Below are 27,535 nucleotides of genomic sequence, written 5' to 3' on the forward strand. Positions count from 1 at the left end.
CCCATGTCTTCTCTGTATAAAATCTTTTCTATAAACTTCTGCCAGGTATGTGTAGCTGCTGTCCTGATGTAATATGCCTGTTTCCAGAGTTGGGCACGGTGACTGCTGTAAAACATGGTACTTTCCATATTAGCACTGTCTAGTTTGAGTAAATAAAATTGTGATTACCAAACCTCTGCCATGCCTGTTCAGTGTGCAGCCCTCAAGAATATCACAGATTGTTAAGGTTGGAAGGGACCTCTAGAGATCATCCAGTCCAACACCCTGTCAAGGCAGGGTCACCTCAAGCAGATGACACAGGAACACATCCAGGTGGGTTTGGAATGTCTCTGGAGAGGAAAACTCCACAACCTCCCTCTGCAGAGTGCGTTGCTGATGTAAATAAAAACTGGTGATGTGGGAATGCATCTGAAGGGAATGCATCTGAAGCCTCCGTTGGCTGTTTGTGGTTTTTAATGGATGTACAGTCAGTAGGGAGCGCAAAACTATGCATGAAGCAGTCTGGCAGTATTCTTACATGCGGGGAGCTCGACAGAGAGAAATAGTCGCTGCTGGGGGACCTGGGCACCTCTCGGGGTAGGAGGGGTGGGTGCGGAGGGCAGTGCGATGCTGGTAACGGGGGAGCCTTGAGCCATTCCTGCGCGGGGAGGAGCGGCTTCCCGCTGGGGAGGAGAGTCCGTGAGTGGGGCGGGAGGGGGTGAGGGAAGCGCCCGTGGGCTCCTCCCCGGCCTCCGTCCCTCCGCCGCCGCGGTGAGTGCCGGGGAAGGGCCGGGGCGCCGGCGGGCTGCCGGGGGGAGGGCTGGCGGGTCCCAGTGGCTGCTTTCCGTAAAGCCAAAGTTTCTGTGGTACCGCTGAAAGGCTTGCAGGGTGGGAGGGGGGAGGGCTGCGCTGCTCCTGAGCTGGAAACTTCGGGGCTCCGTGGTGTTTCCTCAGGAGGGTCCGTCCCGCCCGGCGGCCGGCGCTGTGTGACGGGCAGCGGGGAGCGGGGACGGGCGCAGCTCCTCGGTGTGGGGACAGCGCCTCCGTACCAAACACAGCAGCGCTGCCCGGCGTAAAGGGTGCTTCTCATGCTGGAGAGGATGTGGCGTTCCTGAGGGCTATAGGGAAGGGTGGGGAGGTCCCATCGCTTCCGATGCATCGCTCCCCTCCCGCCCTGGCGGCCGTGGCGGGGTGCAGTGAGCCATTTGCTGCCCCCAGAGCCGCAGCGCAGATCCCAATGCAGGGGTCTCACGGACTCACGCTGCACTCGCTTAGGCGCCGGTGCTTTGCCCACGTCGCCCGAAAGAAGCTGGAAGAGAAGGAGACGGGAGCGGTTCGCAGGGCAGGATGGTGCCCCGTGGCCTGGCCGGGATTCCATCAGTTCCGTGATTCCATCAGTTCCGTGATTCCACCAGTTGCAGCTTTCCGTGTAGGATTCACTGCTGGTTGAATGTGAAAATAGTAAATGATAATAGAAAAGTTCCATCTTTATAGACCACACTGCATTGCCCCCTCCTCCTCTGTCTCTTAACAAAATTCCCCAAGATTTCTCTGGTTGAAGAAAGTTTCTTTGCTTTCTAGTAGTGGCTTCTTATTATTTATTGATCTTTTCCCACCGGGAAGGAGTTACAAGGAAGCCACATAAAGTCTTTCTGACAGGAGCTTCTTAATACATCCAAACACTATATATAAAGTTATATTTCTATACAGAGGATTCTATTAAGATATGTAGGAACAAAACCTGAGAGAGATGGGAATATTTTTGTCAAAGCCTGTGCCTTTTATAGAAAAGCTTGTAATTTTACCAGATGGAGGCAGAAATAATTTCTTCTGTGTTCTTTTATATCTATTGCTCTTCAAATAACGAGGGATGCTTACAGAAGCTTATGATACAGTCAAAAGAGAGGGAGAGAGGGGAGGGGGGAAAAACCACTGAAAGATGCTGATCTCTGGGACCCCAGAGCGATGCAAGAGCACGAGGTGTAATGGATTTACAGGAACATGATGTTAACATACGGCTCCCTGGGCATTTATTGACATGTGTAGCATCACTGATGATAGTTAGACATTGTGAAGTGGGGCGTGATGAGTATGCTTTAATTCACACAAACAGAATAATTTAAGATCTGCCCAGGGACTCTGTACAAGCTCTATCAATGCACTATTTTTGCTATAATAATAAAAGGCTATTTTTTAGTACCTTTGGGAATACATTGCATTCCTTCTCATCAAACATGCAGACTTTTTGTGTAGCACACGTGCCCATTTGCCTCTGATCTCTGCATGTTTTTTACTGTTCTTGAACTAAGTAAAATAGCTGAAGTTCTTTTAAATGTGAGACCTGCTGTGTGGAAATAGGTGTTTTATTCACTTATTATAGTCAAGGACTGCTGTTGCATGCATGACATAAGATGTGGAAAATCAATCCGTTTTTTGTCTCTCCCAATGATAGCAAAAAGTTGAATTTATGCTGGCCTGACAGAGTCCAGATTACCAAGCATACCAAAATTTCCAGTTCTCCTCTTGCTCTAATGACTCTGTAGTGAGTACCTGGCACTGTAAAATAGCTTTTCTCAGGAAACAAATCTGACTTGGAGACACAAAGGGCATAGGGCTCCATTTCATGTGAAATGGAGCATTGTTTTCATACAGCCACCTCTGGAAGAGTGATTGTCTTTAGAATGCTACAGACAGAAGGCTGTGCTAGTGGGGACTCCCCTAGCCCTCAGCTGGCACTCAGATTTGTGTGCTTCACTGTTGTCCTGCCACAGCTGGCTACTAGGTGCTGTGTAAATCCTGAAGATATTCCAGCTGATGGCTGCAGGTAACCAGATAATAGCAGAGGACTTTATTTCACAGGCAATTTAGAGGAACAGTCCTTGTCAGAATAGCAAGACTGCAGAAGAAATAGTATTGACTGAATTTTCAGCTCTTCAGAAATATTCTAGATTAGTCTCAAATTAGTTGCTTTAAGGGACAGTTGTTAATTAATTTGCTCCTTGGATTGTCTTTACTGTGTCATTCTACACAGTCTCCTTTGGAGCAGCCAGCTCAATAAGGACTCAAAATTCCCTAGCTGACCCAAAAGGAGAAGTTTTTTAGCTGTTCTGTAAGATCCTTCAGCCCCTTTATCTACAGCATTTACCTTTGACAAGACCTTGCAATAAACTTTGCAAGTCTTTGCAATAAACCAGCACATTCTTTGCTGCCAGGGGTCTCGCAGCACTGGCAGTGGAACAGGCATCACAGTTTTGTTAGAAGAAAGAGCTAGGAGATCTTAGTAAAAAGAGGATGTGAGGAGGGCAGGGCCAGGGAAAGTAGAAATGTATATATGCTTGCACAATGCTGAGAGTAGAGGGAACTCAGAGGAGACACGAGATAAAGTGCCAGTGCCCTCACTGCCGCTTATTGACATGGACTGTACAAAACCTTGCTGAAGTACTGATGCTTTTACTGTACCTCTTACTATGACAAATTTCATTTCCCTGTTTCATTTCCCTCCTTATTCCTGGCCTGATCCCCATCTTGCTTCCTCTTTTTATTCTCAGTGGCACAGGTTTTTGATGGCATTGATTGCCACACTTGCTGTTGCTTCTCATATCGCTTCAGTCCCCATCAGCATTTCATTTGGCCAAGACCCTGTCTTCCCTTTCTTCTTGGCTTTTATAGCTAGCTGGTGGGGAGGTATTCTGCTCTCAGGTTCTTTTTAATTCCTTCTAGTCTGTTTCCTGCCTTCTTCACCTGATGGACTTTATCTGCCCTCAAAATAGCTAACTGCATTTCCTCTCCAACATCACTGGCAGCCTCTTCAGTAAGTAATTGGGTTTTTTTTAATTTTTCCTCTTAGGAACCAGAAGTCCATTCTGTTCCCAGATAGGAAACTTTTCTCCATGAGTCTTTCTCCTGTTGTCTCCCCATACCAGACTCCTGCTTCATTCCAGTATCATCTGTCTTACCTGTCTCCATTCCTCCTTAGGTATTCTGCTGTTTCAGCTACTCTGTCAAACTTGCAGGTCTTTCCCTTTTTCTTGCTTGTTTCTCCAAATAGATGTGTTCACAAGCTGTCGCTGTTAGAACAGGGATCTGTTTTGACCATAACTTTGTGAGAGCCTGAAGGTGTCTCTCAGAAAATTGATTTTACTCACTTTTTCCCTTTCAGAAATGGAAGGCAGTACCCTGAGGTGTCTCACATTAATGTGTGTCTCAGTCTTTTCTAACAGCATCTCCATGACTGATGCAACTGCAGTCACACAGATTGCACTGGAATTGAATGCAGCATCTAGAGGGCCCAAGATAAGGCAAAGAACACTGTATGCACTCTAGTAAGGAGGTGCTTTCAATGCCTGTTTATAAGCTACATAAGCATTTACCTTTAAACATACCAGATGTGTAACCTAGCATTGTGAAACTGACAGATCCTTCCACAAGGGACTTAGCAACCCTGTGTTCCCTTGCTGAAAAACTCATATTGAAGCATTATGGAAGCCGGGACTCTTTGCAGAAAGAGAAGTGATGGGCTTGCAAATAAGCTGGAGACTTTATGTTGTCACACACTGGCCTCATGTTTTTAAAAACACCACCAAAAAAACCCAACAACACAAAGAAAGCCCTAGTGAAGCAGAATCATACATGTCAAATTTCTTCATACAGCTGATACACTTTGCTGTGAATACATGGAGCAGGAAGTCTTTCTGTTCCAGCACCATTTGAAGTGTTCAGCTCTTCATCTGGTATGGATTTTCTTAGTCTGTGAATGGTGGAAATTTCAATATTTTTCTTACTAAAAAGGACTGATGAAAAATACTAAGTACTCCAGTACTGGATGGTGTGGAGTTTTGCATTAAATTTAGTATTTTCATTGAAAATATCACTGAGTATGTCATCGTACACAGAATTCATATTGCCAGTCCTGCCAATCCCTGCTTGGCATTTTTGTTCTTTCTCCTTTGCTCCCTGATGTTTAGCCTCACTTTATATTCCTTTCTGCTTGGTTTCTTGTTTCTCCATTCTCCTGCAGATCACCCTGCATAAAAGGTAACCTGCTCTGTCCTGCAGCATTTGTATGCACACACCCTTCCAGTTGCTGCCATGGTTTGTACTGACTTGGACATAGGCAGATGCAGGGCAGACATCTTTGAGACCACCTGGTCATTCCATATTTTTCATGTTCTGTCCTGCTGTTGTATTTCTTCTTTCTTTGTAGATGGAACTGAAATAGGGAAAAAAATATTTCTATTTGCTTTGTACACTTGACAGCACATTGGTTCATTCTTATGGTTTTATGAATATTTGTCTCAGTTCTTCTTACAAATTAGGAAGAAAGAAAATGCATTAGAATAACGTGGTCCTGGAATAACCAAAGCAAGCAAGGAATGTTGTGTGGATGCAGTATCTTGAAAGAATAGGGTTAATATTTTAATTGCATGTTTTAAGATGATACTATCTCTTTAACTAAAGCCTACAGATATTTAAGGCTAAATTATGTTTTCAACATGCTTGGCCTTCATTCACGGAATGAGCTTTCTTGAACAAAGAGATGTGCCAGTGTGGCTTCTGGAAAGCTGAGTGACTCAGAAATCAGCCACTTCCTCGGGTGGGTCATCTGAATGGGGTAATGAAAGCTTGATTTGTCTGGGTAGATGCAGTCACTTACTGGTGTGGTAAGAAATTCAGATCGCTTGGTTACATTCCTTTTGTTGGAAACAGTTTTGCCGTTTTGGGAGTTGGCTGTGACCCAGAACAGTGCTGGGGATTTGCCAGGTCTCAGCCCTTGGAGAGCCCAACTCTTAATGCAGTTATCTGCATCCATGCAGGTCAGCAACCGTAAGCTGGGACCTGTTGGGAAATCCGAGGGGCTAAGCTGGTTTGCCCTGCTGGTTTGAGTGTAGATAGTTAGTATCACTAAAATGCGGTGGCATAAACTGTGTCTTTCTCCGGCATCAAGCAGGAGAAGCTTCACTGATGCAGACAGCAGCTTCTGATATAGAAAACCCATAGAAGTGAGATTGTTCCAGTAGCAGGTCAGTTAGAATAATCTGTGAACTGGCAAGGCTCAGTTGTAGCTTGACAGGGGAGTGCTGGAGATAATTTGAGAAAGTTTGCCATCACCACAAATGTCTTGGGAAATTGTGAGAATTTTGTAGCAGCAGAGTTGGCACATTTACAGAATTGTTGAAGGATTTTTGTTTTCTGGTTTTGTTAATATGACTGTAATCAGAATCTAAGAACATTCTTCCAGATATCCCTTGACCTGCTGAAACAACAGTATGTTTTAACTGTTACTGGGCGTTGTCAGTCATTTGTGTTGATCATGCAGATTCTCACTGTCTGTGTGGAGGTGATTCAGTTGTGATCTTGGCAAAAAATTAGCTTCCTGCATGTGAAATCATATGTGCAAGTTTGTACCTAAATAGTACCTAAATGAACTTACTGTTGAATTGTAATTTCAGTATAACTTCATATGGTGGGCACACTAACTAAAATTACAAGAAGCCCTGCTTTAGTAATACAACAGAGACCAGTCTGATCCTGATTCTTCTTGCTTTATGCCCTGTAGAGAAAAATAGGAATAAATGGGCATCTAAAAAGAGCTCCCAAGAGGTGGTTTGGAGAACAAGGGCATACACTGTGTATATATTTGCAGACAAGGAGAGAGCATTCATGCTAAAGAGTGTGGTTTCAAAATAACATCCCTCCTGGTGTTGGTTAACCTTGTATCTTTAGAAACTAAACTCTTTTTCCTAGTTTAGCTAAAACTGCCTCAGAGTTCACAAGGCCTTGCTTTCAGGAATAGGTATTATATTTTCAGCACTTCTTTACAGTCCCTTGTTGTAACAACAAAAAAGCAGAGTGAATTGCTACTATAAATTAATTCCTCCTACAAAATTAATTGCTATGAAGTATAATTTTATTCTCTTTATTTCCTTGTCCAGATTATGTTTGGACAGATGCCCTGCTTTGTCTACTCAAACATGAAAAACTACTAAAAATATTAAATTATGCATTAGGAACCGGCAATTAATAAAGCAGATGCTACTGGTGGTGTTTGAGGCAAGCTAGAGTAAAATACTGGTAACAGAAGGGAGACTGCTGGTTGTAAGTATTTTATTTTTCAAAACCTGAACAAATAAATGAAATTACCTAAGGAAGAAACATTATTAAGAAGTTGGCCATGATACTACACAGAGTTTGGGAGTATTCTGTGATGTCTAACTGAAGTATGTATGTGCATAGAGTAGGGTTTAAACTGAGGTTCTGTGCAATTACTTTTTGCAGGCTCGGTGATGCGAAGGACAGATTTCCTGAAGTTAAATCCGAGCTGACCTGTCACTACAAATGGACAGTTTTTCAAAGATGAGGCTTGGTGAAGCAGCTTATTGGTATCTCAACGATGGAAGGCCAACTTTGTGCTAATGTGGACATTTCTGTGAAAAAACCTCCAGGAGCAAGCCCTCAGTCCTTCATTGCTTTGCTGAAGGTTCACCGAGAGCTTCTGGTCGGTAGGATCCGAAACACGCAGTGCTTGATTGATAACTTGATTAAGAATGACTACTTCTCCACTGAAGATGCAGAGATCGTTGTCCAGTTTCCTACTCAAGCTGATAAGGTATAATTGTTTTTTCTCTAGCCAGTGAGGCTTTTGGTTACTTTCAGTTTATCACCAGATTTTAAGGGTTCATCTGACCATTTTACATCTAATGTTTTCTAATCTTTGTTGGTTTTGAGTTTTCCCACCCATTCTTCCTGGATGAGTGTCTCCAGCACATCCCTTTCCAGCTCAGCTGGCACTGCTGGTTATGCCCGTTGGCAGCTCTAGGAATTTAGCAGGGTGATAATTGCTCTTCTGTCCCTCCCAGCTGCAGCTTTGTCCTCTGATAAAGATGTGGCCACATAGTTGTTAAGAGTATAGCAAGGAAAATCTGCTTAGGATGCTGTGGGATAGATCAGCCTGCTTTAGGAGAGACAGAAATGAAATGTTGTTTTAGAAGTTAATGATTGTTTGTTGTCTGTATAAATACCTTCCTTTCTCTTTAAAGACCTGTGTACCTTGTAAATGTTTCTGTGGAAAATTGATGTATCCTGGCATATTTGGGGTTTTAATTCATCTTTGGACATCAGTAGCAAGAATTATTTCCCTTCATTAGGAGAAAATTACCGTTTACAGAGTTGGTCTTTGCATGGTAGCTTGAAACAGCTGAGGAGATTGTTTCCCAGACCAACCAATCAGGCAGCTTCAGAGCCCTGTCACAGTTAGGGGCAGGCAAACCATAAAAAATTCAAAGACCTTGGACTTCACCAACAGTGCAGATTTTCATAAAATAATCATTCTTGCTGGCACGTTGAAATGGTAACACAGTGCTCACACTGTGTGTAGGGTCAAAGCTGAATAAATGCACACTGTATGATTATCTCAATTTCTTATTGTTCAGCATAATATGCATGGTTGTATGCAAAGCTGAGGGGGAGGCCATGCATCAGGAGTCTAAGCAGAGACAGAGAGCAGGCCACAGTAGTGTAAGTGAAGTGGACTCTGTGGGAGCGTCTCTGAAAGGCATAAAACTGTTTTTTAGAATATACAAATTGTCAGAAAATGCTCCATGTGTGCTGTGCTGCATATATATCACCCTGATTTAAGCTCACAAGAGACCACAGTCTCTGGAAACCCTTTGTCTGGTTTAGAACTGCATTCTTCATTCATTTCTAGCAAGGGGATCCTGACATTCAAAATGTGCCTCCAGATGAGTGCTCTGTCTTGCAGAGGGTTTTGTACTAGGACTGCCTTGTACTGGTGCACAGAGATCACCCTCTGCCTTGCCTGTGGAGGTGACACTTTGTGCTGAACTGCTCCAGCCACTGCCTGGTAGCCATTAGTTCTGGTAATGACTGCAGGCAGAGGGGCCATTGTACAGAGAGAGCCTGGAGAATTGAGTTGCTGTGTTGGAAGGAAAAGTTGTAGGGTTTTGGCTCAGCGTTAAGATCCAGGGAGGGATTCAACCTATCCTGCTCTGAACCTGGCTGGATCCTGAGGTAAATCCAAATGTGACTAGAGTGTTTACAAAACAGAATTTTGTAAATTTTTGAATTTAGAGCACTGAGAAACCACCTCTGTTTTCATTTTAAAAAGCACAGGGTTTAAAATACATTATTCAGCCAAGCTGAGGAAATCCTTTGGGTTCCCCATTGAGGAGTGGTATTTATCCATTTTGTTTCTAGTTAGTGTGATTAAGCTACAAGTTCAGACCTTCACTTGCAGAACCAACTCTCTCGCAGCATTCAAACACAAACGGCAATTGGGTTTTGTGGTGGCTCCTATTCAGAGCTGGATTTTGATTTCACCTTTTTGAAGAATCAGTTTTGATTCTGGCCCCCTGCTCCAGTCCAGAAAGGATCCTAAAGCAGTTGACAAGTATTACTGTGATAAAATGCTGTGTATCAATGATCTTTCCTGTGGTGTTCCTTCAGGTTCGCAAAATTCTAGACTTGGTTCAAAGCAAGGGAGAAGAAGTTTCGGAATATTTTGTCTATGTCCTGCAGAAAGTCACTGATGCTTACTATGAACTTCAGCCTTGGCTGGATGAAATAGGTTATGAGCCTTCAGAGAATATTTGTAGTAAACCTGTGGTAAACACAGATCCAGGTAAGGTCATTCATCTCTATCCCTTCCCTTAGAAGTGCCCTGCTGTGTAGGAAGCTCCAATCAAGTGACAGGAGAGTAAGAGTTTAGGCAGGCACAGCCAGGGAAAATTGAAAGGCAAAATTAATTAGCCAGATTATAAGGCACACAAGGGTGATGCTGATAAATTACATCCTGTTTTGTTAAACTCAGGCTCTTTCTGCATTTGGTTGTGGGTATGTAACACAATGGCAGAACCACCTTGTGCCAGCTGTAGTATTTTCTAGGCCTCTACTACAATTTATTAGCAACACTGTGATGTTTTGGCCATGGACTAGCCAGTATTTCATGATGAGAACAGTCAAGCAATGAGGTAGGTTGCCCAGGGAAGCTGTGCAGTCTCCGTGGGGGTTTTCAAGATCCAACTAGACAAATCCCTGAGTGACTTCATCTGATGTCAGAAATGGTCCCGTTCTCAGCAGAAGGTAGGACTAGACCTTCTGAAGTCCCTTCCAACCAGAGTTATTGTCATCCTAATTGATGATTTTTAGCAACCCTAAAAATCAGAGTTTAAGTGTTGCAGAAATTATTTCCTCTGGAGAGGTTTTTCCATACTACATAAATATAAGAATTACTTTGTCCCCATCTGAAGCAAAGTTTCTGTTGAAAACCACAGGCCAACGTTGTGCAATAACTGAGATTCTCTTGTGGGTTTTTTGTCATCTTAAAAAAATCCTTTGAGATGCCTGGTACTAGGTTTCTAAAATGCATGGCTTCTATTTGCAATAATATAAATGACTAAAGAAGTTAGGAAAGAATAACCACCTACCTGATAGAACTGCAGTTAGAATATAGGTACAGTGAAATCAGTGACCAATAACTCCAACAAGCCTTTGCAGAGAGTTAAGCAGCCTTTGACAAAAGGTCAGGGACTTGGCTTTGAGTCTCAGCTGAAGGATAGTTACCCCTTAAACCAATGCACCATCAGTACTGGCTTTCAGGAAGTGGTGGCTCACATGTGACTTTTCTTTAGCATCTGAATTTCCCAAGTGGGTGGTGATGGCAGCAGAAATAGAATTAATCTGCCAAAGAACCCTTTCCACATTAGAATTACTTTTGTTTATTACCCCCTCTGAGTTCCCAAAGTGGTGTGTCATTATATACATAGGTTTCTAAATAATAGTCTCTTTAATAATAGTTCCCTGTCTTTTTAGTTAGCAGGTATTGCCAGAAACTCAGACATGAACTGGGACGGGACTCCAAGTTTTTTATGCTGTATGCTCAGAAGGAGGAGATGCTGCTTGAAGAAATCTACTCCAACAGTATTATGGAGCTGGTCAGTTTTACCAATGAGAGTCTTGGCCAGGTGGGTCAATTAGAAGCCCTTTTTGATGATGCAGTTGGGCTAATTAATGAAGATGGAGAGACTGTTTATGTCTACGGTGATGCAGGAATTGGAAAATCCATCTTGCTGCAAAAGATACAAAGCCTTTGGGCCAGGAAGGAATTGGACATAGGGGCCAAGTTTTTCTTCCGTTTTCGGTGTAGGATGTTTAGCTGCTTCAAGGAAGATGAAGCCATATGTTTGAAAGACCTGCTCTTCAAATATAATTGCTACCCAGACCAGGACCCCGCAGAAGTGTTCCATCACATCTTGCAGTTCCCTCATACAGTTCTTTTCACTTTTGATGGCTTTGATGAGATCTATTCCAACTTTGATCTCAGCAGTGTACCTGAGGTATGCTCACCCAATGAACCCATCCACCCCCTGGCACTGCTCGTAAGCCTTCTCAGAGGAAAGCTTCTTAAGGGATCCAAGAAAATTCTTACTGCCAGGACAGGAACTGAGATCCAAAAAAACATCATTAGGAAGAAAGTATTGCTCCGTGGTTTCTCCAGGAATAACCTGAAGGAATACACAGCTATGTTTTTCAAAGATGAGCAGCAAAGAGCACTGGTATCAAACCAGCTGGAAGCTAACCCAAATCTCTGCAGTTTGTGTTCAGTGCCTTTATTTTGCTGGATTATCTTTAAATGTTTTGAGCACTTCCACTCCAGCCAGTGGTTTGACAGCCACGAGCTTCCAGACAGTTCTGTTACATTAACAGATGTGTTTTTGCTCATGATTGAAGTCCACCTGAACCGATCTGTGAAAACAAGTTTGCTGAAGGGCAATATCAGGAGCCAGGCAGAGATGTTCAAATCAAGAAAGGAAAGTCTTCTAGCTTTGGGTAAAATGGCATACAAAGGCATGGAGAACTCTTCCTTTATCTTTGAGCAGGAGGAAGTCTCATCAGCAAACATCTCTGAAGAAGATTTGCAATTGGGCTTTCTCAGGACAGTTAAAGGTTACAGTGGCTGTGACAGTCAGGCCACTTATGAGTTCTTGCACTTAACCCTTCAGTCTTTTTTCACAGCATTATTTTTGGTTATGGAGGAGAAGGTGGGTACCAAGGAGTTACTTGAATTTTTCAATGAATGTTCTTCCATGGAGGCTGCCCAGCCTACTTGCCTTCGTATCCCCTGGCTGAAGAAACAACTAGCAGGGGAGGATCCTTTCCAAAATAAAGAACACTTTAATTTTACCAACATGTTTCTTTGTGGCCTGCTTTCTGGATCCAGGCAGAAGCTCTTCAGACATTTAGTTTCGCCTGCGGTCATTAAGAGGAAGAGAAAAACACTCATCACATACCTTGGGGAGAGCATGAAATCCCGCCTGAAAGGCTACACTCGGTCCAGGCTGAAAAGCTACAACCAGGTGCAGGTGCAGCCCAACTTTGTGTGGATGCTGAGGTGCCTGTACGAGACGCAGAGTGAGAAGGTGGGGAGGATGGCAGCCCGCCGCATGCACGCCAACTACATCAAGCTGGCCTACTGCAACGCCTGCTCTGCCGACTGCAGCGCCATTTCCTTCCTTCTGCACCACTTCCAAAAGCACCTGGCTCTGGATTTGGACAACAACAACATCAATGACTATGGAATAAAGCAGCTGCAACCTTGTTTCAGCAAGCTTGCGGTGATCAGGTAGGAGTGTCTGTATGTAAGCAGGTCCTTGTGTATTCTTCATTTATTCCACAAACCAGTGGGCTGAAGGAATTGATCTTGCAAGTGGAGAAAGATGAGGATCAGTGCTGCTGGAAATTAATGTTTCAGATCTTCTGAAATCTTTGTTCATTTAGTCACAGGAGCAGAGATAAGCTGTGGATTTGGAAACCAAAATGGAAAGGGTGGAAAGAAGTTCTTAGAAGCACAGACTGTTTAAACCTGTATGTTTAGTTAGCTCCATCTCAAATTGTTTTATCTCAGAAGAGAATTTTTATGAGAGAATGTGCTTAAAGGAAAAAGGAAACAAAACAATCTTCCATTATCTGAAGATTGCCTGAGGCCATCTCTGCCCTTGATCATAAGGGGTAAGGGAGGATCTCCTAATCACCATAACCCTTGATCAGAAGCTCTGAATTTCTTGCTTTTGCATCCTGTCCAAATGTCTGGCTTTCATAGGACAAAAACTATCATATACATCCATGAAAGAATGTAGTTGATGCCTTCAGATGTGGTGTTTCCCTGAGGTGCTGTGAAGGGGGGCATGGCTTGGTCTGAACAGGGAGAACTTCACCTCTGACATCACAGGCCAGATTGTTTCACCTCCAGCCCTTTGAGGTGGTACCATGTAGATATATCTTATTTGTCCAAACATTTAGGTGCCGAAAATCAGGAACTTCATATATATGTATTTTAAATCTCCTTCAGCTTCATGAGAATTTTTTTTAACAACTGGATTTATTCCTCTTGTTTGGCTGTGCCTTGCCTTGTTTTCCTCTAGGAATAAATCAGAGCCAGTGACTCTTGTTTTTTTCCCCAGTGATTTGCAAATTGACTGACCTCCCAGGAGAAAGCAATAAGGAAACTCCTGGGGAAAACACATAAGTGCGTAAGACAAAACAAAGAAGCAAAGGCCAGCCTTTCATTCTTCGTTCCTATCATGTGATCATGCCATACACAGTGTGATCCTAACATCATCCCCAGCACCAAAATAGTCTTTTAGGTTGCTCTTTTAGGATCCCTTTATGGATCTTCAGGTGTTGGAACTTTTATTTCTAATGAGCAATTTCTGCAGGTCAGGAAATGTTATTTCCAAGAGCTTAACTATCCCTTTCAAAGAAGCAGGCTGTCCTGATCTGTAGAAATTGGCTGATCTCTCCTGTGTGCTGGTGCATTCCAAAGGGACCAGGTTGCTAACTAGCAAAGGCTAGGGAGGCTGTTGGTGATAAGGGACTCTCAGCAGGAAATCCTCAGGTACTGAGTTTGTGTGCACACTAAATGTGGTCAAAATGTTTTCATAGGGACAGCTTTACCCAGAAAATGTGATTCATGGCAATTGGAGTGCTTCACTTGAACCTGTCCATAATGTGAAAAAGCTTGAGAAGTTACAAAAAAATAAAACCAAAACAACAACAAAAACCCCATCCCAAACAACTGTGAGAAGAAGCATTTTTATTCTGTGAATGACTGACATAGATTTGCTACGTGTCTGGCTGGGACAATAAAATTAGAAATATCTAGCACACCCATGGGAGCGCAGTTCTGTTTTCTGACCAGGGCTTTTCACAACCTTTATTTGGTGAAGCCTGAATGTGTTGTGACTTTCAAGATGCCTAGCTTTCACTCTGTACTCAGAGAGAAGATTGCAAGACTAGTAGTTTGGACAGCTTGCTTTTGCTAGGGTGTTAAGCAGACTTTCTTCCTGGAATCACAGTAAGCACAGAAGGAGAGTGAGATGTTTATCAGGAGTCCGACTTCCTACATTTTATTGTTCTCAGTTATGTGGACAGCTTCCAGAACATTACCTAGGAGATCTGGGGCTTTCTGATTTTGATCAGTTTTGGGGTGAGCCACATGAATGTGAGCTCACATTTCCCTTAACAGCTTTTAATATGTGGCATAAGAACCTGTTGAAATATCAGAGGAAAATGCATAGGCCTCCAGCCATTTGTTAACTCACAGGTGATGAACATTTCTAATATGTATTGATTCAGACTTTTCATTCCCTTCTTTCCAGGCTCAGTGTAAATCAGGTCACGGATCACGGCGTGAGGATCTTGTATGAAGAGCTCTCCAAGTACCAAATTGTGTCTTTCTTGGGGTATGTACTCAGCTGGGAGCAAAACACTCAGCAGTGATACTGGAAAATAAAACTCTAATGCTGTCAGCACTGACACAGCAGAGCTGGGGTGGAAACTGCAGTTTAAACAAAGCAGCTTTTTGTGTCAGAAATGATTCTGTGACAGTTCACTGGGACAAGGACCACAGCTTCCTCTCCCATCACACTCCCTCACAGCCTCCTGCTGGCATCAAACCCTTCCGTGGCACAGTGTGGACCACCAATTAACCTGCTTGCTAATTTTTATACTGAAAGCCTTCTGCTGTGGAAGGAATAGACTGCAAGCAAGAGAGCATGTGTAGTTATAACCTGCTGTTTTCTCCACTGTAAATGGATTTATTTCAACTATGCAAAGCAGATACTGCTTGGTAGAGACTTCTGTCAGGAACATGCAGTTTCAAGTGTCATGTTCATGATACCAATTTCTTTCAAGAGCTTAATTAGTTCTTAATGAAGCTGAAGCTGGAAGGCACGTTAGCTCCGACTTCCTGCTCTTGGTTAAGTAGCTACATAAAAATGACTTTTTGAAAGGTGAGCATGAATACCAAGAACAGCTTTTTTCCTCCATTGCCCTAATGTAAGTACAACTGCTCAGGTATCTGCTCTTCAGTAATATTTGCAAGGGGATTTTATGACTTTTAAAAGACCAAAAGTACATTATGGTGTTTTGTCTTTTGACTTATCTTCTGGCAATATTACTTCTGTACTAGCACAGGAATAAAGGGAAACTTTGTTTGCTTGTGGAGACCATTTATTTAAAAAAATATATAAATATTCATGATTTGCAGTCTGGTCTCCTTATATTTTATATCTAGCCCATCACAATATGAATTATATATCAAAATAGAAATACAAGCAACTGTGAATATGTACAAAGCCTCACAGAAAAGATAGATGCTATGTGTGCATCATAAAACATTCAGGTTGTAAATATTTAACAGCAGTAATAACCTATTTTTACCAATGTGATTTTTCTTTAAGCTTGTACAACAACCAAATCACTGATGTTGGAGCCAAATATGTTGCAAAATTAATTGAAGAGTGTTCAAGCCTGGAATATGTTAAGTATGTTGGATTGTTTTTCCTTTCTAGACTATCCTAATTAAGATTGAGCAACTTGAAAGGGGAGGAATAGTAGAAAAAGAGACAAAAATTGTATTTGAAATAAAATATAATTTAGGTTGCAGTTGTATATTTGCTTTGCAGTAGTCTAGCAGTGGATGGCAGCAGGTGAAACTCTTGAATCCATAGTCTTTTCTGGAATACAGTAGTGAGTTAAAGGAGTGCATGAGACCTGTTCTTTACCTAAATCCAGTCTCAGCACATGAGCAAGGCTTAAGCTGTGCATGGACCTTGCTGCTGCTTCCAGCAGGCAAATTCCCTTGGATTTAGTACCAAGCTTTTTAGTGTCTGATCTTTTATGGGCCACTGGGGTCAGGCTGTGCTGGTGTCATACCTCAACTCTGGAATTCCCCAAATTCACCTGGTGACTTGTTCCCTTTAATTCCTGGAACTTCCCCAGATAAGAGTGTCTGGCCATGCATGTTGGTTGGACATAAAGGTAGATCATTAACCAATGGTTTAGTTGTGACCATAGCAGAAACCAGAGGTAACTGCAGCAATGTCAGCTTTTGGAGGGAATGTAGGAACAGGCAGCCAGGGACTCTTGGGTTCTAGTCCTTGTTCTACCACTGACTTGGTCTGAAACCCCACTCTGGCCATATCCTTCCTACTTGAAATTTTTGCAGAATTTTGAAACCCAGGAGCACTTAGTTTTTTCAGTGCTTTGACAGTCTTTGCTTATTTAATGTAGCTTTCACAAAAAAGCCTGTTGAAAGATGGTTGCTTTCAGGCTACACAGTAACCCTAGAGATCATTTTGAGATAGAGTGCACATTCATGTGCCCAAAGTCAGCCAAACAAGACGGTTTTATGTAAATGTAGTGGCTTGGGGACTGGGGGGAAGGGTTGGGGGTTTGGTCTGTTCTTTAAATCAATCTATATGCAATTATCTCTCGCTTGAACTCCAGCAATTTAATATCTATGTAGGTCAAAAATAGAGGAGGCCTTGTGTAAAATGCCAGCCTGGGACTGGCTGCTGCACTGCCCTGTGGCACTGCCTAGAGCCTGTGCTTAAAACAGAAAGACTTGAAATTATTGCAGTGCAATCTGTGCCTATCAGCTGCAGTCTGCTCTGGAAACACACAGTCAAGAAATATTCTGTTCCCTGTGGCATCATGAAACGTGCTGCATGTAATTCATGAGCTCTGTAGCAATTGCTGATAGTATGAATTATATTAAAAACAAGGCTGGGGTCCTTGCCCTGAGGATCAGTTCCTAAAGCTCATTTCTAAACATACTGAGCACCAAACCCAAGACTCTACTGCAGTACTTCTGATTTGGAGGGCTGATACACAAAATATGCAAAAGACAACATAAAATTATGTCTTTTAGTCAAAGGTCAAGTGCCTGCAGTATTTTTTCACTCTGGGTTAATCTTTGATAACTGCAGGTAACCTGCAGAGTTAATTAGCCTTAAGTACTTGTGTGGCTTTCTGAACTGGTGTTCTGATAGCTGCACAGTTGTAAGTGATGCACCTCATCAATTTCTGTACTTTGTGCAGAATAGGAGCAAACAAAATAACCAGCGAAGGAGGGAAGTGCCTTGCCCAGGCCATCCAGAAGAGCAAGACAATGTTTGAAATTGGGTAAGTTCAGTGCTAAAGAGCAGAAGTTAGGGCTTGATCTTGGCCAGGCACCTATAAATCCCTTGGGATTCCTTTTTTCCATGGTTACCTTCTCTCCTCTTTCTATTCCTTCCCTCCTCAGCAACAGTATTAGAACAAACAAGTGTAGAGGCATAGCCACATTTCCCATGGAAGGGGAGAGCTGCTTTGTTGTTCTTCAGTTCACACAACGTTTGGTTTGGGTTTTGGCATGTGTTCTTTTCTTTTTCACTGTTCTGACAGAATCTTAAAGGAGAAACAAACAAACAAACAAGAGGACAGTATGTAGTGCTAGCCACTTTCTTTATGACAGCAGAACTTCTTTAGAGATACTTGATTATTTTTAAGTCTGTGTGGTTTTATGACAATTGGCACTGCATCTAGTTATTGAGTGTCATTGTTACACCTGTCAAACCTTCTGCATCACATGCTGATAAAGTTGTGAGCTGGGAGAATAAAAGGGTATTCACATCATCCTTTTCCCTTAGGCTGTCCCTAATTGCAAAGTGCTATTATTGGAGAGAGCTCTGCATGTATTCCAAACCTTTAGTTCCTGCCCTGTTTCTCAGAAAAGGTGCTAGGTTTGATTTATTTTATTTATTTTTTCCCCCTTCTGGCAAATCCCAGTTTCTCTTTTCACTCTACAGGAGAACACATTTCTTAAAATTTAGTACTTGAATACATGGAATTAAAACCTCTGCTTGGCCATGGTGAAAATCACAGTAGCTGTGAGACATGGAAATTGGATGTGTACAATCAGATTTTTGGCCTTTAATTTTGTTGTTCTACAACATTTCAAAAATACAGTGAGCAACCTGCACACTTCCATATAGCTGGGTCTGCTGTGCTGTACTTGCTGTAATTTCAGTGGACTCCTATTTTCTCCTGTGGAGGAAATGATCACTCCAAATGGACTGAGGATAGCTTGGACAGAAATGTTGAAATAGCAAAACTGCACTGGCTCTGGAGGACAAGGAAATTCTGGGGAACTTACTGGAAGTCCATATGTTTAGATACCACAGAGCTCAATTGATTTTAAAAGAGCTGCCAACTGATTACCCATAAGCTGAGTGTGGCTCTGAGTCATCAAGCCAGGATCCCTGTAAAAAATCCAACAACACAGACCTCAGCAGAGGTGCTTTCAAACCTTGTAATACAGGGTGAATTTTCAAAGTGGTTACTCTGCACAGAAAGGATTTGACCAGGTACTCCTAGTTTCTGATCAAATCTCTCCAGCTTGTGCCATGTTACCTTCTCTCACATGATAACCCTTTGTGTAATCAAGGATTGTTTTGCCTTTGGAAATACTATTTCTTACCAGTGTGCAGCAAGGCGATCCCTAAAGCATTCCTGCTGCACAGGCTGTCTCCTAGAGCTGCCTCTGTGCTGTGGCCTGAGGGTGCTGGTGAGTCAGCAGAGGTTACTGGTGCCATGTGCAGGCAGTGGAACACACCTGCCTCACTGGGGAGGGTACCTGCCTGGTTCCTCACGAGCCTGAAAGACTGTGAAGTAACCAGGAAGGAGGGGAGGGGAGAGAAACAGGGAGAATGGATTGCCAAGAGTCAGTAGGGTAGCACAACTGATACCTTGTGTTCTCCTCTCTTCACTAGGATGTGGGGTAATCAAGTTGGAGACGAAGGAGCAAAGGCATTTGCAGAGGCCCTGAGGAACCACCCCAGGTTAACAAACGTGAGGTAAAACATCAGCAGAGCCAGGCAGCTGCGTGCAGTGCTGGCTTTTCCATCCTGCTGTGAGGCAATGACTCTTCCCACCAAGGGCTGGCTTGGAATGCCACCTGGTATTGCAGCCTTTGCTGTGCAGCCAAGAGGTCCCTGGTGCAAGCGAGAGGCCAGACTCTGTCAAAAAGCCCTGTGCAGCCTTTAGGCAAGTTAAAAAATACCACATGACTGGCATCCTTTCCTGTGTGTGCACCTCCTGCCTTCATGCTGCACAGAGGTCTGGCATTTGTGAAGGCACCTGGTCAGTGGGTGCCTTTTGATCTGGGAGCATTAGCAGGAGCAGGCACCAGCTGTCACAGAATCAGGTTCCCAGTGAGCTCAGTATTTACAGCATCTATTGAAAAAGTGCAGCAGCTCTTACCAAAGTACTTTGTAGGCCATAATATGAGGGGCTGGGACATTCTTACATTTGAGCTCATCCTGTGCTCCAGTGGAGCTACACCACCACACATTCAGTGTTGGATGTCATCCTCACTGGAGTTCAGGAATGGATCTCAAACCAGCCTTCTGGAAGCCATAACACAGGTCAGGTTGGAAGCACAGCAGAAACCAGCGTGTTAAACAGCCCATTCCTTGCTAAACTTTCAAATGCTGGCTGGGCATTTAAAGATTTAAAGATGTTTTGGAGTCTCTCCACACAGCTGGAAGCACTGGGTTCATGGTGACCCTTTGTATTTGTCTCCCAGTTGCACTGGCCTTCACGGTGAGGGGAGCAGGCAAGGCTCCTTAGTTTCCCCACAAGGTGGCACATGGCACTAGTTTCTTCACAAATACTCTGGGAGTTTGGGGATCTCTGGAGAGTTTATTGCTGCCACTTCAGATCCAGGGATTTCAGAGCTGGTGCCTTGTCCTCTTTTCTGCAAGCGGGTAGTCAAGCTTAAAAATTAAAAGCTGAACAGGTGCAGTGACCTAGATATATTTAAACTTAAAAGCCATCTGAAATAGCCATCTTCCCATAATTGCACAATCCATCCAGATGCATCAGACTTGAAAGAAAACATTTTGAACTTGAATCAGAGCTCAGGGATTCTCAGATGAGAGCAAATATGCTGATGAATGTGTTTGCAGAAATAAAGAGGAGTAACTGTGCTCTCTCGAGCTTGGGTTTGCTGGCACTTGTGCAAGGTGAATCCTCTGCTCTGCACTGTACTTGCTCTTGGCTTCACTTCTTATCTCCCACTGGCTAATCTTGCTCCATGATTAGAATGCATAGTAAGCACCTGTGGTAGCTTTATGTGAAGACCAAGGGAAGATAATCCCTACTACATCAGTTTACTTTATTTGCCATTTTTAGGCCCAGGCATGATGGACTGAGAATATCCAGTTTAAACTGAAGCTAGGAGGGACTTATGCCAATACATACTTGTGCTATTGCTCTACTTGGTTCACCTTTCTACATTTTTTGAGGCCTTGCATTATTTTAAGGGCGGAGATGCTTTTTGAACTCCTAAAGCCCAGAACATAACTTTGACTGGATGATTTTGCCAATGTCTATTCAAAGAATGAAGGGCAGACTAAGAAATGTTTGTGGTTTGTAATGGAAAGCATTTACAAGCTCATCTCTCCATACACAACAGAAGGTGTTGTATTTGGAAGAAGAATGAAGTATTTGGATGCCTGAAGGACTTAAAGGACAAAGTGCCCAGTTCATACAGGGATGACAAACACATGGAAAAACCTGTGTACTGCTAAGCACAACTCTTGGTCCTTGTTAAGAGCCTCAACTCTCAAAATTACTGAGTGCAACTCTGCTGTCAGTCCCAAGAGCACAGCTCACTGACAGCGAACCTAGTGGACTGTTTGATAGACCTGCACTCAGGCTGCAGACTGTGAACTGCTCTCACTTGTAAAAGTTGTAAGGGCTCAGTGGTTTGTGAAGTATGTGAGCCTTTGAAACACACAAATGCTGAGCTGTACATCTGGGAAGCACATCATCCAGGATATTCCCTGGTATTTGGCAGTGGGAGAGCCAAGTGGTTCTGCTTCTTAGACATTTGTATCTTTACTTCACAGTCTTGCATTCAATGGCATCACAACAGAGGGAGGCAAGAGTATTGCTGAAGCCATGCAGCACAACAACTCCGTGAGGATATTCTGGTAATTGACAGTGTGGTCTCTTTCTCCCCTGCTTCCTTTTCCAGAGCAAAATGCTGGTTTATTTCCTCCAATCCCACAGCCCTTCCTACTCTCCCTCCTCGTCCTCTCCCTGCCCTCATCCCCTCTGCTTTCCCTATCAGCAAGCTATAAGGCATCCCTTTGGAAGAATGTGGGCATGAGTAATGGATCAGCAGCACGTGTGCTTTGGGATATGTTCCAGTGACCAGTGTCATGCCTCGCTCTGCTCCCTCCATCTTGCTTTCCCCACCTTCTCTCCTTTCCATCATCTGAAGTCAAGTTCTTTGTCCTCAGTTTTTGCACCTCTTCAGTGTTGCCTGTACCTTTTCCCACCACACCTCATTCACCTTTTAGACACTAAAGCATCATGAGAAAGTATCACTAAAGCATTGCTCAGAGAAATAAGATCTGATACTCTTGTCTCTTTTACCTCCAGGGCTTCTCTTCAATATCTTTTTGTGTCCAGCCTTTACAAATTGCTCAGGGCAGGAACAGCACATCCCCCTTTGGCTGTCTAAAGCTAAGTCACAGAAAGCTGCAAAAAAGGGGGCTGAAAAACAATGTCAACATCCTAAGTGAACATTGTCTCTCCCACTTAGGCTGACTAAAAACGAGCTGGATGATGAGGCAGCAATGAGTTTTGCAGAGATGCTAAAGGTCAACAAGAAACTGGTGCATTTATGGTGAGTTACATTCCACAGTGGCACAGGCTCTTTGGCAGTCACTACATTAAAGCTTCACCTTCCAAGTCTATGTAGGTCACAGTAACAGCTTCTGTGCATGGTCTGGATGCAGCTGACTGCTTGTAGACAGTTCTAATGGGAAGTTAACAAAGCTGCTGTCTAGCATTTGGAACCTGCTTCCATACAGAGAAAAGTTCAGGCTGTTTCTGGTAACTTTCAAACTAATGATTGATTTCATCTCTCCTTAGGGGAACAGTACTGGACTCAAAATCAAATGTTTCAAAAAAACAAAAACCCAAAACCCCAAGCAGACAGCTAGAATAGAATAAGGTTATTGGAATTCTTTCTGTTTATTATGCTATGAAAGTAACTCTTCAACCAAGAACCTAGGTGACAGACACTTAGATATGTGTCACATTTGCCTGATGCTTGCTTTTCAAGCTAGCAATACACTGATGCAAGACACTCATCTCCAAGGCATCAATCCCCAGGAAACCAGGGATTATTTCTAGCAATCACAATAAGACTTCTTACACTTCTAAGAAAACACAGTGTTGGCTTTTCTAATCCAGAGGTTGCCAATGGATGGGGTTGGGCAGATGTGAGCTGTAAAAGAAGTAGCCATCCATTCATCTCAAGTGATCAAGGGAACATCAGACATGGAGTCCCTTTGCATGCTTTACAAAGACTTGGCTGACCACACTGTAGCACACTCCTGCATTAATCCTAGTTCCAGCCCCTTAGGAAGCATGCTGGCTGTCATGGGTGCCAAGTACTCCCAGCCTCTTTTGAAAGCAGCAGAAGCTGTGGTGCCCATCACTCTGAAAAGGAAAAGACAGTGGGGGAAGTGCTTGATTTCTTTGTGTACAGCTGCAGATATAATTCACTGAGCAGTTTGGGTTGAATTCATAATAAAACTTAGCCCAGCCAAAGCAGGCATAGTAATCGAGATAAATGTCTTTGTCATGGCTCAGTGTTGTCCAAGGGTGTCTGCCAGTGGACAAATTGATATCCTGCTTTGTTGATTGCACCAGTGGATACCTCCAAAAGGTGGTGACCTATATAGATAGTTGAACTTGAGGCTGAGTTAAAGTCTTCTTCCAGTAGCTGAAAGATTCTACTGGATCCCTTTGCATTTTGATTCCAAGCGCAGAAACTCCTTTAATGGGAATGCCTCCTTCCCTCCCTCCCTTCCCTCCCTCAGAAATTGTTCAATACACTCCAGTTTTCAGCCTCATCCTAAATCCTGAGGGATTCATGCAACCAGTCACATGGAATAGTACAGCTGTGGGGCTCACCATGGTAGACTGAAAGGTGAGTACTGAATTAAGCTAGGCTGATGAGTATTTTTATACTCATGCAGATGAGTGGCCTCTGTTCATCTTTAGCTAGTGGGATGCTCTACAGGGGTAAATAAGAGTTACCTGCTGTTTCATCAGTTTCACTGCTTGAGGATCTTAGGTACGGTTTTTTTCCTTCCGTAAGCTCAGATGAGACATAATTTATAGCTGGTAAGTTGGCTTCACTGGGACTTGCACCTGCTCATACCAGAGTCAGAATCAGTGCTTTATTTTTCAAAGATCTTGTTGGTCTGATAAACAAGACTGGAATATTTGGCAGCTTCTGGATCATAACTGCTAAAACACTAGGCCTACACAGGGTCTGTACTCAGAATTTTCTGTACATCACTTAAAAATGTCTCACAGTCTTCTTAGTAAGAAAGCAGAGCCGAGAACTTTGTCTGTCTCAGTCTAAATACCACAATTCCATACCACTAGTGAACATAGCAGAAATTTGTCAGCTGTGTAATTAAAATTGCTCAGAATCTCCAGAATGGAACCACATGCAAGATTAAAAGGAAAAGATTAATACTCTGAGCTCTGTTTCTGAAAGTGCATGTGGGACATTTGACCAATACTGTGTACCATTCTCACAGATAAAATCACAGGCATTTTCTTGTGGCAGACAGCTTTACTCCTTAATGTCAAGCTGAGCACAGGTTGTGCATGTGCTGCAGATTAGTTTGCATGTTAGATTGACATGAAATGCTTTTTTTTAGGCTTATCCAGAATCAAATTACAGCCAAAGGGGTGAAGTGCCTCAGCGAAGCTCTCAAGGAGAACACGACTATTCAAGAAATCTGGTAAATGTCCCTTTCTCAAAGGGTCACTTTGTAATCTTCCTTTCCCTTTAAAACCCTACTGGCCTTACTACTTCCCAGCCTAAAAAAATTCAGAGCAAGTTTATGTGAGGTAGGGGTTGTAGTTCCAGCTGTGGATTTTAGACATGTAAAAAGCTACTGCCATTGAAACATTTCCTTGTGTGTTATGAATGTCAGGCGGTTTTCTTGGTTCACATCTGTCCGTACCACTGATTTGCAGAATCAGGGCCTGAATTTCTAGACCCAGCTTTGCTTGTTGTTTTTATTTTTAAACTTCTGAACACGTTCATGCTTTTCAGGACCTAAATGCCAAATAAGCAGGAGATGGTTACCTTTAATCAGCATTACTAGTCTGGTTCACAGCATTTGTACTTGGATTTTTTTGGGCGGTGCTCCAAACATACTGAAAGTGCTAAGCTACAGGGAGATTAACTTTTTGTAGGATTTGTTTGTTGTAGATTAGGTGGGCATCACATAGTCACACGTGTACATTTAAGGCAGAAAGCCAAATACCACATTCCTTCCCTCACCTCAGGGAGCTCAGGAGTCAATAGAACTGAGCTGGTTTTAGCACTGCTGCTTTATTATGGAACATGAAATTTATTTTTAAATATATGTATTTGTTTTAGTGAAAGGACACTGAATTCTTGCTTAGAAAGACAGTGACTCACTGTCTGACTAGTGTGTTCCCTGGAGATGTGGAAGAGGTACTTTTTCCAAAAGCCACTGTCAGCTTTTGTCTACAGAAGAGGCATCAACTTCCCCTCAGATCATTCTGAATCTTCAGACTGAAGTCTGTCTTTTGATTCTGGCCTGAATGTTCAGAGGCATTCATTAACCCAAGTAATTTCATAAATCTGCATGGTTTAATGGATTTCAACATTTCTGAGAGCAGCACTTAACCAGGCTGCTCATTTTCAGGGGTGTGAGTATCAATGTCGATTATCTTTACGTAGCCAGAATTGAAAATTTTGCTATCGGTCATTTCACATTAATAGTGCCTGAGTACTTCACAGAATTTTGTTCCCATGTTGTCATGGAAGACACAAAATGCTCTGGAGACTTTAAATATCTTTAAACCAGCCCACTGCACTGTAAGAACCTTTGTCAACTCTGTGCTGCTTGCTGAAATGCAAACAGCTGGGTTTCCAATGCCAAGTTCAGTTACTGGAGTTCAGGTGTGTGTTCAGGTTTTATTTCTGAGGGAGAAGCCTTGTTCCTGGGATGTGCAGTGGGAAGAGCAGTGCTGGATCCAGCCTAACACCCATTCCCAGTTGAGAAGTGTGCAGCCCATGTGACATTTCAAACCTCTGCACCAAAGATGGTGCACACAGATGATGGGAAGCAATCACTACCTTACTTTCACTCATATCCCTTTTGTTGTACTCCTCCAGCTTGAATGGGAACCTGATAAGCCAAGAAGAGGCCAAAGCCTTTGAAAATGAAGAGCGGATCATTTGCTTTTGAATGAGGACTTTCCCATTTTGCCAAGTTGGTGTTAACAAAGGCTACTCCTGCACTTGGACTGCAGAGTTTATAAAGGCATCAATCTACAGTGCTCGTGGCAGGAGAGAGATACACAATAAGCTGCCTTTTTATGAACACACTGCACTCCCTCAGCTCCATCCCTTACCCTGCCTGTTATTTTTAATCCTTTTGGTGAGTGGGAAGTTGCCTGGGTAAATAATTAATGTTTGTTTGGTGCTTTGAAGATGAAATGCAAAGTGTTAACAGACTAAATCCACTGGCAGGTGTATGCATTTTGATAACTGAGTTTAGATCTATTCTGTACAGTGATGTAAATAATCTGTTAACTTATTTATATACGTAAATAAAGACATACAAGTATGCATAAACAAGAAAGGGTGCAAGATGCACAAACTCCACCAGCTCTGAGTATCACCTGCCTCAGAACTGAAAATGAATATATACACAGTTTTACCAGAAATGGTATCTATAGTAGTTGCTTGATGTTTTGAACATGAATTCCTTCTTCCTGCCTAGAAATGAGGTCCCTCTTTCTCCACTGACTCCAGGCAGCATTGTAGACACTGCTTTTTTTTGTTGTTGGGGTTTTTTGGATGGGTAGGAACGGATGCATCAGGCTCAGATTACTTTCAGTAATCTTTTTTTCCCATATCAAAGCCAATCCTTTTTCTTTCATGCAACCAGAAGCCCTTACTGCCATCACTGTAAAACCATAACATGGGCAGTAAACCACTTCTGCTTCACATTTCCAGAGGGCTGCATAGAAACAGCTGCCTCCTGTTTCCACAGTGTTTGTTCTGGGGAGGGGGTCTGGAGAGAAATGTGAACAATTAATTAGCAGGCTGTTCATTGCCTTGGCTCCCAGCCTAGGCTCCGTGCTGGTGGCACTACACCAATCGCCACCAATTGTCACGTTGCCCAGCATCAGTGGGGAGAAAGGACGATTGAAAATCAACTGCGTCAAGTAGAAATCCCTTCTCCCAGCAACAGGCAAGCACACAGGAGGATTGAGATCGGCCTGGAAAGCTTTTAGTCTGTGCTTGAATCAGTGGACACAGCAAGGCAAGGGGCAGTAGTAATAACAAGGACCAACAACAAAACATTATCCTCCCTCAAATGATTATTGCTTAGGGAGTGTAACTTTAGAGGCTTTAAAAGAAATCAGTTAGCAAAGGAGTGGGGTATTAGATTATTTTTTGTGGGAGCTTTATAAACTCAAACTCTACCCCACAGTGTAGGGGGCAGAGTTTGAGCTTATACACCTAAAATGGAAAAGTGTGAGCCATTTTCCTTTGTTCTCCCATGTTACCATCCCCCTGCCCCCAACTCTGAGAAACAATTCTCCAGTTGCTGACCCACAAAACCTTGGTAGGTTGGAAGAAGAATCTCCAGTTAAAATGCCAAACCAATGAACCCTCACCTCCCCATCTCCCAGATCTGCCCCATGAAGCAAAGAAAGTGCTTGCTTTGTAGGTCAGAGCTTCTCCATTTCCTATGTGGTAGCAAACCTTTCCTAGCCCTCAATTCTGTCTACTCTTTCAGCTCCCTAACACATATTCAAATACTCACTGGGCTTCTCACAAAACCTGCAGTTATAAAGGATAAAAAGGGAAGAAAACCAACTTAGTTATTTTTCAGTGGCTTTTCCTCTGTGCCTGTGGTATCAACACTGATTTTTCACAGGGAGACAGATGAGGTTTTTCAACCATGCCAGAGGGAACTCAGCTAACTTGAATGATTTCTGCACCTGAGCCATTTGTTTACTGAAGCAAAAGGGCACACAGTTACAGATGAGCTGGATGTCAATTGCCGAAACATCTGCCAAAGCAAAGCCTTTAAAGACTTCTCAGTGACTTTAACAAATCAGAGAC

The 27,535-nt window shown here is 43.0% G+C and overlaps 1 protein-coding gene across 3 annotated transcripts; it reads left to right on the plus strand.

Moving 5' to 3' along the window:
* The first annotated feature begins 529 nt into the window (after positions 1–529).
* Positions 530–26,077, plus strand: NOD1 (nucleotide binding oligomerization domain containing 1). Of its 3 annotated transcripts, none has more exons than XM_030943592.1 (12): positions 530–576; positions 7,255–7,585; positions 9,442–9,616; positions 10,807–12,616; positions 14,652–14,735; positions 15,735–15,818; positions 17,377–17,460; positions 19,089–19,172; positions 21,231–21,314; positions 21,932–22,015; positions 24,075–24,158; positions 25,571–26,077. In XM_030943592.1, the coding sequence occupies exons 2-12, from the start codon at positions 7,370–7,372 to the stop codon at positions 25,641–25,643; spliced, it is 2,862 nt and encodes a 953-aa protein (XP_030799452.1). In that variant the 5' UTR covers positions 530–576; positions 7,255–7,369; the 3' UTR covers positions 25,644–26,077. The 3 variants fall into 3 exon arrangements, with proteins under 3 accessions (XP_030799452.1, XP_030799453.1, XP_030799454.1); XM_030943593.1 differs by lacking the exon at positions 530–576 and adding an exon at positions 697–750; XM_030943594.1 differs by lacking the exon at positions 530–576 and adding an exon at positions 1,372–1,408.
* The last annotated feature ends 1,458 nt before the right edge of the window (positions 26,078–27,535 follow it).

The sequence above is a fragment of the Camarhynchus parvulus genome, chromosome 2, assembly GCF_901933205.1.
Source record: "Camarhynchus parvulus chromosome 2, STF_HiC, whole genome shotgun sequence".
NCBI classification, from domain to species: domain Eukaryota; kingdom Metazoa; phylum Chordata; class Aves; order Passeriformes; family Thraupidae; genus Camarhynchus; species Camarhynchus parvulus.